Source organism: Pelophylax lessonae, assembly GCF_965119305.1.
Source record: "Pelophylax lessonae genome assembly, chromosome: 1".
In the NCBI taxonomy this organism is placed as follows: domain Eukaryota; kingdom Metazoa; phylum Chordata; class Amphibia; order Anura; family Ranidae; genus Pelophylax; species Pelophylax lessonae.
The window spans coordinates 89463735-89477691 of NC_138768.1; the positions used below are offsets into that span (position 1 = coordinate 89463735).

The following is a 13957-nucleotide window of genomic DNA, read 5'->3' on the forward strand; positions in this document are numbered from 1 at the left end:
ACCTTTTTTGCTCTGGATGGCTTGTGAGTGCCAACCTCCATCACAGCTGCATCCTCCATCTTTAAGGTCATGCACACAGATACAATCAGTGCATCCACCAGCGCCTTTTCGTGCGCGTGGAGGAATTCTCCTCACTATCTGAGGATTCAGGGTGCGTGGTCGCAGACCCAGCAGGGTGACCATGCCTGCGGCGGCCAAATCAGATTCAGGATCTGATAAAACAGATGAGGCAGGGGATGCTTTTTGCCAGCCCATTGCCCAAAAGCCACCTCCACCCAGGACACAAAGGACCGCTGTCAGTGCATCAACAGATTGTATATATGCCTCCCACTTTTTAAAGGGACCAAAAGTAATGGGACAATTGGCTGCTCAGCTGTTCCATGGCCAGGTGTGTGTTATTCCCTAATTATCCCATTTACAAAGGAGCAGATAAAAGGTCCAGAGTTCATTTCAAGTGTGTTATTTGCATTTGGAATTTGTTGCTGTCAACTCTTAATATGAGATCCAAAGAGATGTCACGATCAGTGAAGCAAGCCATCATTAGGCTGAAAAAACAAAATAGGCAGCATCAGAGAGATAGCAACAGAAAACAACTGTGGTGGATGACCGAAGAATTCTTTCCCTGGTGAAGAAAACACCCTTCACAACAGTTGGCCAGATCAAGAACACTCTCCAGGAGGTAGGTGTATGTTTATGTTTTTAAGTCAACAATCAAGAGCAGACTTCACCAGAGTGAATTCAGGGGGTTCACCACAAGATGTAAACCATTGGTGAGCCTCAAAAACAGGAAGGCCACACAGTTCTGGAACAACATCCTATGGACAGATGAGACCAAGATCAACTTGTACCAGAGCGATGGGAAGAGAAGAGTATGAAGGAGGAAAGGAATTGCTCATGATCCAAAGCATACCACCTCATCAGTGAATCATGGTGGTGGTAGTGTCATGGCGTGGGCATGTATGGCTGCCAATGGAACTGGTTCTCTTGTATTTGATGATGTGACTGCTGACAAAAGCAGCAGGATGAACTCTGAAGTGTTTCGGGCATTATCTGCTCATATTCAGGCAAATGCTTCAGAACTCATTAGACGGCGCTTCACAGTGTAGATGGACAATGGCCCAAAGCATACTGAGAAAGCAATCAAAGAGTTCATGGGAAAGAAGTGGAATGTTATGCAATAACCGGACCTGAATCCGATTGAGCATGAATTTCACTTGCTGAAGACAAGATCGAAGGGAAAATGCCCCAGGAACAAGAAGGAACTGAAGACAGTTGCAGTAGAGGCCTGGCAGAGCATCACCAGGGATGAAACCCAGCATCTGGTGTGGTCTATGCATTCCAGACTTCAGGCTGTAATTTACTGCAAAGGATTTGCAACTAAGTAATAAAAAGTGAAAGTTTGATTTATGATTGTTAATCTGTTACTTTTGGTCCCTTAAAAAGTGGGAGGCACATATACAAACTGTTGTAATTCCTACACCGTTCATCTGATTTGGATGTAAATACCCTCAAATTAAATGTGAAAGTCTGCAGTTAAAGCACATCTTGTTTGTTTCATTTCAAATCCATTGTGGTGGTGTATAGAGCGAAAAAGATTAGAAATGTGGGGAAACAAAAAGACATCAATTTTATTTGGGTACAGCGTCGCATGACTGCGCAATTGTCAGTTTAAGCAACGCAGTGCCGTATCGCAAAAAATGGCCTGGTCAGGAGGGGGGGGGGGGCTAAAACCTTCCAGAGCTGAAGAAGTGGTTAATAAGGCAATATAGCTAGACAAGTTATGGCGAGGTGTGCGGTGCACAGTATTAAACAGATCTACCCCCAAACATAAAAGCAAATTTTAGTTCTAGAAACGTTTATGCTGTTTCTGGATAGATTTGTTTAACTGAACTGATAAATCTGGATGAGCGGAGTTCAACATAACACAACAGTGGAGATGCGATTTTTTTTTTTTTTTTCTTCCATCATTTGCGTCTTACCTCAAGGTTAAGATAAAGTTCACCCAGGAACAGTACAAAAGCATGAAATCGCTTTCTTGTAGCTTCATCGCCTTTTGCTGCCTGGTCTCGCTTTTCAAATTCTGTCTGACACCTAAAGTGAGATCACAAAGAGAAGTACACAATGGAAAAACAAAATGAAATGCCATCACTTAAAATCCAGTTAAATAGCTTACATAACCTGGTTACAATTTATCTTAGGCAAGATTATTTCTAATAGGTAAAGGTCCTTCTGAGACAGACAAAAAAAAAAAAAAGCAGGGTCTTCTAATGGCAGCTGCTGAGCCAATGGGTTCCTCAATCTCATGTTCCTCTTGAGAACAACAGGACCCCAGGCAGCCTGGAACTCCTTCACACTGTTATCAGCAGGGCTGTCTTAAAGCTTAGGCACCCCTGGCCACTGGTGCCTTGTGGCCCCGATAAGTTTGCATTACATTGTACTTGCCCACTGTCCCAGATTTGACCCCTCCCCCCCCCCACCCGTACTGTGTCTTTCAACCTCCCCCCCTGTATTGTACCCTTTGTGTTGATCAGCCTTTGATTTGTGGCATGTTTTCTTATGGCTTAAAAGTGATTTTATTGAAAGTACTAAAATGTTTAATTAAGTATTTATACTTTAAATTCTTGAGAGTAGGTACGTAAATTGGGGCAGGCTGGTAGGGGCCCCAGTGCATTACTTTGCCCAGATGCTATTAAGACGGCCCTGCTTATCAAAGAAAAAAAATTCACTCCCTTACAAAGGAGGAATATGATATACAATGTAGACAAGACAAGAATTCCATTCATTTAATCACCTCTTGAGCAGCAACTGTCTGAAGTTCAAGTTCTGTGGGTTTATCAACAGATTAATAGACAGATGATTGCACAGACGTGCTCCTGTGTATGAGAAGTTCGGTACTGAAGTTGCCTTAAAAATATCAAAAACATAGTTTAAGGCAATAAAATAAGACAAGACATTTTCATTTTATTGGTTTACTTTATTTAGAATCTTGCATGGCTTGTAGGCACTTTTTCTGGTATTAAAGACTTTAAATTGCATGAATATGGGCGTCATCGATGGAGAATAAAGTTCACACATTATATAGTCAGACTGTAAAAAAAAAAAAAATTCTGCACTTTTGCTCAATCACTAAAAAAAAAAGTTAAAGTATGGAAGTATTAAAGTGCACCTGTCACCAGACTATATTATTAATGAGCAGTACAAGAGCTTAAAAGTGTAAATTCTCCTTTTTATCAATAATGAAAAACGAACGAATGAATACACACACACACACACACACACACACACACACACACACACACACACACACACACACACACACACACACACACACACACACACACACACACACACACACACACACACACACCCCCCTCCCCCTTATCTTCCCGGTCCCCACTGAATTTACTTTCAGCCTCGGTTCACACTTATGCGAGTGCAGGAAGGCTGCGAATCCGCAGCCTGTTCCCGCATCGCACACGCACCCCCTGCAGTTCACACTGCCATATGTGATACGCTGGGGGTGTCAATGTAATCTTAACGACACCCCCAGTTTGATCGCATATCGCAGTGTGATCGTGCAGTTCGCACAGGATCGGATCGCACAAGTGTGAACCGCTGTGCGATCCGATCCTGATGCGGCTTCCAAAAAGGGTCCCTGTGCATGTTTGCTGTGGCTGCGGTGCGAATTTAGCCATACAAATGGCTAAACTCGCACCGCACAGCTGATCGCATGTAATGAAGGAGCAGTGCGCTCCGACATTACATGCGAACCCGGCACTCGCACAAGTGTGAACCGGGGCTTATGTATAGAAAATAAATGCAGTGTTACTTGTCAAAAAAAAGGAGAGAAAAGAAAAGCAATGCACTGCCCCTCACTGCTGCTACACATCAATAACTAGTTGGTGCAAAAAAGCTCTTAAAGCGGAGCTAAAACCTCCTTTCCTTTACAGCCAAGAAAGCGGCCATTTTAGCCTATGTTTGACCTGCAGTTTTCACAACGCGGCATATCTGATCAGTTATGACACCACCCATTTGATGGCTTGAAAGTTGAGAGCACAAGCAACAGTGATAGTTATCATTCATGTTATGCCTTAAATGTAACAGTTTTGGGAAACAGTTAAATCAAAGGGGTTTCATTCCACTTAAATCTAAACTTCAGGATTTTTGTACAATACCCTTGCATTTATTTTTGTGTGTAGAAAAAACAGAGCTCTGCTTGGAAACAAGTCGCCACAGACCTCTGTAGCATGAAGTGTGAAGTAATTTATCCTCAAAGATCACAACCGAGACTCTGAACTCTGAAAGGTTTTTCAGCCAGTTTCTAGCAGCCTATAAGCACCTGCTGCGTGTTTACATATAGCGGGCAGTGACAAGATTCTGCTGGCATAGGAAGTAAAGGCGGAGGCAAATGGAGATTCTAGTGACCGTTGTGAACTTTGAAGAGTCATTTCTCCACAATGCCTGCAGCTAAAGAGGTGAATGATGGTTGTTTTTAGGCTTCAAGCACACTGGTTTATTGTAAACGCATTTTTTCCTAACAGGAGAAAATCTGCGCTTAATTCACCTAAGCTGGATTTTTTTCAAACTAGTTTAGGCGAGTTTAGCAGCGTTTGGGAGTTTATTTCATTGGCCAGAATTTTTATTTATTCTGGCCATTGAAATGAATGAATGCTGAAGGGCTTAACGCAGCTAGCACTCAGGTGTGTTTAGGCAAGTTTGGCATTTATTGATGTCCAAAGGATCCTCTTCTGAACGTGATTCTTCTGCAATCAGGAGAAGCTTTGACTGCCTCTCAACTCTGCTACTCCTTAACGCTGGTAAAAGCCTGTGTGTGCGCATGGACACATGGAGTGGAGTTCAGGGGCTTTGGCAAAAAGAAGCCAAAAGCTCATAAAATGTGAAATTAGTAGCAGCAGTGTATATGAGGCCTTAAAATGTAACTAAAAAGGGAAATTATTTCTTCATTTTGGATAGAGCAAGGGAGGGTTATAAACCGTCAGATTTTTTTTTCCGCCATCTGTCACATTGCGGAGATTTCTCTTCAATTCCTGTTCCATAGCCAAACTGGAAGTCAGAGGAAATCCCTGCAAATTAAGGGAATTCCTTGGGGACCTTCAGGTCACCTGAACTAGTGTTGCCATAGGAAGATTTCCGCTCTATTACTTTTCTGTGGACAAACCAAAATTTTGGATTTTTTTACTTTCAATGATACTAGTAAACAGGACAAATAGAGAGGGTGAATCTCTTTACCAGAGGCACAGGATGCAATAAAAACCGATAGGTGTTCTAATTCCTCTCCCCTCTATCCAAAACTAAAAAACAAAAAGTTTTGCTTTTAAAGAGATTTTGCTCCTTGCATAGAATGCTAAAGCCTATCTCCAAGTTTAAATAGTTTGTATGGACCAAGCTGGTCCAACAAACTCTTTACTAATAGATGTGCCCACTGGAACTGCTGTATAAACAGTATGTAGCATCAGCTAAAGACAGTATATAGCTTTGTGTTCCTGTAGCGGGATGGGACTTTGTCTCGCTCCCGAAAAAAAATAAATCAAGGTTGCTTGGCCATTCACAGGAAGCTTTGTATTACATCAATGAACACTGGGCCTCCTCCGAGTGTTGTGGAGATTGTGACATCAGAGGAAGCCCAGTATTCACAGATGAAATACAATGCTTCCTCTGAATGGCAGAGCAGCGCTCAGTGAAATTTGCTTTTGTTCGAGAATGGGACAGGAGTCCCCATCCCACTGCTGGAACACAGCGCTAATGACATATAGGGGTTGATTTACTAAAACTGAAGCGTGCAAAATCTGGTGCAGCTGTGCATGGTAGCACAACTTCTAACTTCAGCTTGTTCGCTTAAAGTGTTACTAAACCAACAACAGTAAAATCAGTAGTATATGCAATAAAGTGTGCTTCCTATACTTACTGTGGAGCCTACGGGGTTAATCCTCTGTATTGTGTAATAAAGGCGATTAATCTACTAATAGAACTAAGGCTCGGGGGACAAGCTGCACATGCTCAGTTTGGTGTGTATTGCTACAGAGTTTTTTTTCTTGGAGGAGTGCATGTGATCTTCAAAGGGCCAATCAGCACTGTCCAGAGAGAGGGTCTGGAGTCCTGAAGCCTCACAGGACAGCCAGAGTAGAATGAAAACTACTCCTACAAGCTGTAACCAGATACTGATAGAAGTTACAACACTGCTCTAACTGCTGATGAGAAAAGGTATTCAGCAGTTTTTATTTACTAAAACGATTGCCTTTCCATGTTCTGTGGGAGACCAGATATAGTGAATGCCGAGTACTGGGTTCAGTAACACTTTACGTTTTGACAAAAAAAAAAACTGGAAGCTGATTGGTTTCTATGGTTTCTATGCAGGGCTGCACCAAATTTTGCACTTTTCAGTTTTAGTAAATCAACCCCATACAGTTTATGCAGCACTCTCCGAAAGCGCATCTACTAGTGATGCAAATCATTTATTTTGACCAGCTTGGTCAGAACAAACTATTTAAAGTCATAAGAAACCTGGAGTTAGGCTTTAAAGCATGAATATGCATGATCACTAAATATAGAACTTACATAACAAATATCTATTTCTTATACAAGAATAAATAGTCATACCTAGCATATTTGACACCCTGGGCAGATCATTTTAACACCTTTCTGCTTTTTCGCAATAATCTTGAAATTAACAAATAATAATCAAAAATAAATGTAGACCGCAACAAATTGTAGCATAAACATTAGTCGACATTATAGAAGTCTCCCCTTGCACTGGTGGTCAGAGTAGCTAGGAGCTCAATTTGCCATTGCTCACCCACTCAGGGAACCCCTAACAACCTAGAGAAACCTAAATTATGAAAAAAGCTGCTATAGGCACTCGTTTACCTATTACTTTATGGCCCGTTATTTACCTGTTGATAGACAAGTTCCACAAGCTCTTTTAAGGATTCTTCTGTGGTAATGATGTTGTTTAGCACATCTGTAAACTGGTAGACTTCAGCCTCAAAACTCCCAGGCTGTTGTGTTAAATGGTTGAGTAGGTCTTGAACATATTCTGACAAGCACATCTCTTGCACTGGATATGCTCCGTTTTCTTCTACGTAGTTCTAGGGCAAGCAGTAGGACAGGTTAACAATTTTAGACTTGCCATACACCTAAAACAAGTAAGTTTTTACAAGAAAGAGAAATTAAGGGGTTTGTCAAGAAAACGCCCACCCCCCCTACAAAACTTATATTGTATGTACTCCTCCAAATAGAAACAAGAAAGGACATTTAACGATATGCACGGCGTGTCAGCTCTACCCCCTGCTGACGACGTCGGAAGTATCGACGCAACGCGTATGGGGGAGGAGCCTATACACACGCCGACATCCACACACATCCCTGCCTGTATACCTGCACTGGATAGGGAGTGTTCTACTATATATTTCTATGTGCCTAAATAAAACGCTGCATACACAGCACTAGATTCTGTGTCTTTCCTCTTATGGTGTCATCCTGTCGTGGGAGAGAGGAGTAAGAGGAGTTGATGCCCAAACCTATCTGACTGCTGTGTGAGTGGACACAGTTGATCTGGCCATATAATGTGTTACCCAGCAGACCCCCTGCTCTGTGAAAGTATTAAGAGAGGTGTTCAGCCCATGCCCTATTAGCACCTGAGAGTGCTCAAAGTGAGTCTGGCTCATTATAATTTGTGAGCCAGACTTTGAGGTGAGCGGCTAGTATTTATCTATTCAATCAGCACCTTGAGTCACCTGGATGGGGATTGGAGCACCAGCACTTTTGTTTGCTTGATTTGCACAGAAGATTGCATATGGACTTGGTATATCATTTCACTTGGAGTAAATGAATTAATTTATCATTCTAAATATTTATTGTACCTCTTTATAGTACCACTAGGTTATCAATTATTCTGATTGTCACCATTTTTTGAGCATGTGCACTTTCCCCACTGTGTCACTTTGCACAGATTAGGTTATATAGAGTTTCAATTAATACATTTTTTATATTTATTCACTACTTGGTTATAATTTTTACCAGTGTCGCACGCAGCACATGCACTTTTGTCCTTTGTGACACTTCACCTACTGGCAGAACAATTTTTTACAACACTCTGCTTTTTATTGAATTATCACATTATTTGCACTTTAGAGTGTTATATATTTATTGGTATTTTTTCCTATTCCTTTGGCGCCGCATTTTTCTCTATTTTAAAGAAAGGACATGAGCGATCTAAAGCATCATAAGACAGGATTTCAGGTCTGCTTAAATCATCTTAAAGGATTTCAATTAAATCAAGACTTAATAAAAAAATAACTTTGCTATTAAAGCAAAAAGACAGCCTACAAGTAAACAAGGTAGCAAAATATTTGTAGCCATTAGGCTTATTGTACTAACCATTACAATAGGGAAAAAAAAAAAAAAAAGGATGCTCTTCTGTGGGATTGTTGGCGTGCCGAGTCATAGACCAGATCTACAATTCGTGTCACTGGTGATTTCCGAGAGCCAGTTCCCACAAAGTGTTAGTTAGTGTCAGACTTCCCGCCACACTGTCCCAGTCCCAATATACTAATATATAAATAAACACAAAAACACACCAAAAAAGACATAGCAGAATACATTCTGGCCTAAATTTCAGAAGAAAAGCAAAAACCAAAAATAGAAAATAATCGGATTTTTGTAAGATCTTACCGTAAAATCCTTTTCTCTTAGCTCATTGACAGACGTAGTCTTCTTGATTCCCAAGAACTGGGTTATGTTGTCTCCGCAGGAGTAGGACTAGGCAGAAAGAAAAAACGTTCTGGCTCCACCCTAGGGGCAGTCCCAGAGGGTACATCCTCCCTCTCTCTGCTACAAGGCATCAGTTCTGTCACAAAGCAGCAACAGAGAATTTAACCCAACCCAACTCAATGATAGAGGGGCGGGTACTACGTCTGTCAATGAGCTAAGAGAAAAGGATTTTACGGTAAGATCTTACAAAAATCTGATTTTCTCTGTCGCTCATTGACAGACGTAGTCTTCTTGATTCACAAGAACTGGGACATCCAGAAGCAGTGCCACAAATGAGGGGTGGGATTGACAGAAATCAAAATCCAATCTAGAAGGCCCAACCGGTGCCAAACTAGAAGTTTTAAAGGCTCATTATAAACAAAGAATGAGACTCAAATAAAAATTCCAACGGAAAAAAACCCTCGAGGTAGACCACTGGTCTACTCAAATGGTGGCCTGCAAAACCTTGCGGCCAAACGAGGCATCAGACGATGCCATTACATCAACTTTATAATGTTTTGTAAAGGTATGCACCGACGACCAGGTAGCCGCCTTGCACACCTGGACCACTGACGCCTGATGGCGAAAGGCCCATGACGCACTAAGTGCCCGAGTGGAGTGCGCCTTAACAGGGAACGGGGGCTCCCGACCCTTAATAGAATAAGCCTGTACCACCGTCTGTCTGATCCATTTGGAAATAGTCGCGGCAGATGCAGGCAACCCCTTTTTGGGTCCATCCGGGATCACAAAAAGTGAATCCGTCTTGCGAAACGAGTCTGTCGTTTTCAAGTATACCCTGATCGCCCGGACCACATCCAAGGAGTGTAAAGCAAACTCCCGAGGATGACTGGGCTTAGGACACAGGGAAGGTAATACAATTTCTTCATTCAGATGAAATTCTGAAACCACTTTTGGTAGGAAGGATGGATTCGGACAAAGAACCACCTTATCTCTATGAACCACCGGATATGGGGAACGACAAGATAATGCGGCCAGTTCTGACACCCTGCGTGCAGAAGTGATAGCCACCAAGAAGGCCACCTTCTGGGACAACGTAGGTAGAGGAATCTCCCTAATATCTTCAAAGGGAGGTTTCTGAAGAACCGACAATACTAAATTAAGATCCCAGGGTGGTAACGGCGCGCGCACTGGCGGAGCCAGATGTCGCACCCCCTGGATGAAATTCCGCACCAAGGAATGAGTAGCCAAAGGCTTCTGAAAGAAGATAGCTAATGCTGAGACCTGACCCTTGATAGTACTCAAGGCCAGTTTCTGCTCAACCCCTTGTTGCAGGAAAGCTAATATTCGACTAACCGAATAAGACCGTGGACGGAACCCCAGAGGTTCACACCATGCAATGTAGGACTTCCATGTGCGATGATAAATCTTTCTGGAAGTCGCTTTCCTTGCTTTAACTAGAGTAGGAATAACTGAAGCTGACAATCCCTTGTCCTTCAGTACCTGGGTCTCAATAGCCAGGCCGTTAAAGCCAGCGATCGTAAAGCAGGATGGAAGATCGGTCCCTGAGACAGTAGGTCCTCCCTGAGAGGAAGTCTCCACGGGACGTCCGCCACCAGTCTGACCAAGTCGGCGTACCACGCTCGGCGAGGCCAGTCCGGAGCTACCAGGATTACTGGAATTCCTTCCTCCTCTATCCTGCGAAGAAGTCTTGGCAGTAACCCGAGAGGAGGGAAGGCATACATTAGCTGGTATTGCCCCCACGGGGCGATCAGTGCGTCTGCGGTCTCTGCTAGAGGATCGCGGGAGCGAGCCACGAATCTATGTACTTTCCTGTTGAATCGTGATGCCAACAGATCCACATCCGGGGTGCCCCACCTTAGGCACAACTGGTGGAAAACTTCTGGATGGAGGGACCATTCCACCTGATCCAGAGTCTGACGGCTGAGATAATCTGCCTGCCAATTTTCCACCCCCGGAATGAACACCGCAGAGATTGCTGGAACAAATCGTTCCGCCCAGCGAAGAATGCAAGCCACTTCCTTGGCCGCTCGGACACTCTTGGTGCCCCCCTGGTGATTGACATAAGCCACGGCCGTGGCGTTGTCCGACTGGATCCGAACCGGGCTGCCCTGGAGCTGCTCGGTCCAGTGAATCAGACAAAGTCTGATCGCTCTCAGTTCCAATACATTTATCGGCAACCTGGATTCTTCCGGGGACCAAAGTCCCTGGACAGATAACTGACCGAGAATTCCTCCCCATCCGGATAGACTGGCATCCGTGGTCACTATCGTCCAATATATTGGCAGAAATGACTTTCCCTGGCTGAGCATCGGAGACCGAAGCCACCAGACCAGAGACTCTCTGGTCTGTTTGCTCAATCGGATCCGATTGTCCAGGGATTCCGGATTCCGATTCCATCTGAGAAGAATCTCTTGCTGAAGAATTCGGGTATGGGACTGGGCAAATGGGACTGCTTCGAAGGAAGCCACCATCAACCCCAGAACCCTCATGCAAGTTCGAAGAGAAGACCAGCTGTTGGATAGTAACAACTGGACTGCTGATTGAATCTTCCGGAGTTTCCCTACCGGAAGGAAAACTCTTGTCCTGACTGTGTCTAGAATTAGACCCAGATATTCGAGCCTCTGGGTGGGAACCAGAAATGACTTTTGCTGGTTCACCAGCCACCCGAATTCCTGTAAAGAAATTATAGTAATTTCTATGTTTTGTAGCAGGGTCTGAGGAGACTCTGCATGAAGTAGGAGATCGTCTAGGTAACCTAGAATCGATATGCCTCTTTGGCGCAGTAGTGCCAACATTGGGGCCAACACCTTTGTGAAGACCCGAGGAGCCGTGGCGAGACCGAAAGGTAACGCCACAAACTGATAGTGGTTCTCTTCTACGGAAAAGCGTAGAAACCGCTGATGTCCTGCGAAAATGGGAATGTGAAGATAGGCGTCCTTGATGTCTATGGACGCTAGGACATCCCCTGGATGCAGGAAGGCTGCTACTGTGCGAATGGATTCCATCTTGAATTTTCTTATGTTGAGAAAGGAATGGAGTGCCCTTAAGTCCAGAATTGGACGCACTTTGCCCTCTTTCCTGGGTATTGTAAATAGGTTTGAATAAAACCCCTGAAAACGTTCTGTCCAAGGAACGTGGACTACCACTCCTTGTTGTAGTAAATCCGTGACTGCTCTCCGTAGATCTTCTAAACGATCCGGGGATAGTCGGATATTGGAAGGGAAAAATCGCGCCGGTGGGAGAGATCGAAACTCGATCTTGTACCCTGACCTTATGACTTCGCAAACCCACTTGTCCGGGATTCTGGAAAGCCATGGATCCGGGAACCGGCGAAGACGTCCCCCCACCCCAGTTATGGGTGGGGGCGCACCTTCAGGCTTTGGACGATTTATCTTCAGGTCTGGAGGGGGCGGGCTTTTGCTTGCCCGACCAACGTCCCCTGAAGCCTCCTGAAGGAGCTTTGGAGGACTTAATTTTTTCACCCGCGGGACGAAAAAACTTTTTGTGAGCAGAGAAAGAAGGCCCTCGTCTTTGACGAGGTCCTTTACCTTTAACATTTTGCGGTAAAAAAGGTGCTCTTTCCTCCCGTGAGATCCTTAATGATCTCATCTAAGTTGGCTCCAAATAGACGCTCTCCTAAAAAGGGGATATTAGCCAATGCTTTTTTGGAACCTTGGTCGGCTAACCAACCTTTTAGCCACAGTGTACGCCTGAGAACTACTGCTGAAACTGATGCTCGCGCCAATAATGGAGTGGCGTCTAACGCCGCATCACACACAAACTGTAACCCCTGTATCATTTGTTCCAACAAATCTGATACCGCCTGAGGGACTTCTTCTAAGTCCCGGCGCAACCACTTGGTCCATTCAGTTACAGTCTGCGAAACCAGTCCAATAGCAATTATTGGTCTGAAAGCTGATCCAATCAAGGAAAACATGGTGCGAGACATAGCTTCTATCTTGCGATCCACTGGATCTTTAAAAGACGGGGCGTCTTCTAAACGAATAACCGTGGCTTTATTCAATCTAGCAATTGGTGAATCCACCACAGGTGGTTCTGTCCATTTCTTAATGAGGGTTTCCTCAAACGGATAACGCCTGTTAATGCGTTTAGAAATAGCAGAAGTGCGTTTTGGCAGACTCCATTCTTCTTTGATTGGATTGCCAAAACATTTGGGCAATGGAAAAACCTTCGCTACTTTGATGCGTTTTTTAGTCCCAAAGGGGATTTCAGTCTCAGCTATTTCCGACAGAATACCCTGTAATCTTAAGGTTTCTTGAACAGATACAATGAGTGCGTTTACCAACGCTTCCTCTCGGGCTATGGCTGATGCCGAAACATCCTCCTCACTGTCTGAAGAGACAGTACCCGAGACACCAATCCCAGATGAAGTACCTGCAACTGCAGAAATAGGCTCAGATTCTGAATCCGAAGTTTCAGATAATAAGGGGTTAGGCGGGGGTCGCTTTCTTGCGCCCTGTCCCTGACAAGCCACTTCCACCCGGGACACAAAAGTTTCCATAATAGCTGACAATGATTCAACCGTCAGTGGGGTGCTGGAGGATCCTGCAGGCACCTCGAGGGGATCCGGTGGAGATACATGAGTGGCAGGGTCCATGTTAATTCAGGACACCTCTGCCAGAAAAAACAAAAACTTTTTTTTTTTTTTTTTAAAAATACCTCTTTTTTTTTTTTTTAATGTGTATCCCCCTAGCGCAATAGCGCCCCTCAAAGTACCTGCTTCTCGATCCCCACAGAGAGAGAGAGGGACCCTCAAGGCTCACCACCCGATGCAGAGAAGTTTCCAACCAACTGCAGTCAGCGTCTGTCTTTTACAGACTGGAAAGAGCTGTGTTAGTTTTCCCGGGTAGAAGGACGTGGCTCCGCCCCTGTGTACGCCTTCCAGCGTTCCCAGCTCTCCACGAGGTAGCTGGGCTCATCAAACATGGCCGCCCCCATACAGGAGACAATAGACTCCAAAAACATGGCGGTCGGCGTGACCTGAGGACATTCATGCGCCCGGTCTACGGCAAAATGGCGGCGGACTGCCGAAATCGTTTTTCCCAGCACATCCACCTGCATCTCTGCTAAATGGCGGTTTATCGATCTGCAGGAGGTACACTACAATTAAGGTAGGATTATACCTCCTATGTCTGCTGTAATACTACAGTCTGCTGGGTAGAGTGTTAGCTCTCAAACCAAGTCC

General features: G+C 44.3%; 1 protein-coding gene across 2 annotated transcripts in view; it reads right to left on the minus strand.

The window, feature by feature from the left end:
- The window catches only part of PAIP1 (poly(A) binding protein interacting protein 1), a 60806-nt gene that overhangs the window by 18653 nt on the left and 28196 nt on the right, over window positions 1-13957 (minus strand). For both annotated transcript variants that reach the window (XM_082243178.1, XM_082243179.1), the window contains exons 3-5: window positions 6912-7106; window positions 2792-2904; window positions 1980-2091 (exon numbers count right to left, since the gene is read on the minus strand). In XM_082243178.1, coding sequence (XP_082099304.1) covers window positions 1980-2091; window positions 2792-2904; window positions 6912-7106 — 420 coding nt within the window. The remainder of the gene's footprint in view (window positions 1-1979; window positions 2092-2791; window positions 2905-6911; window positions 7107-13957) is intronic.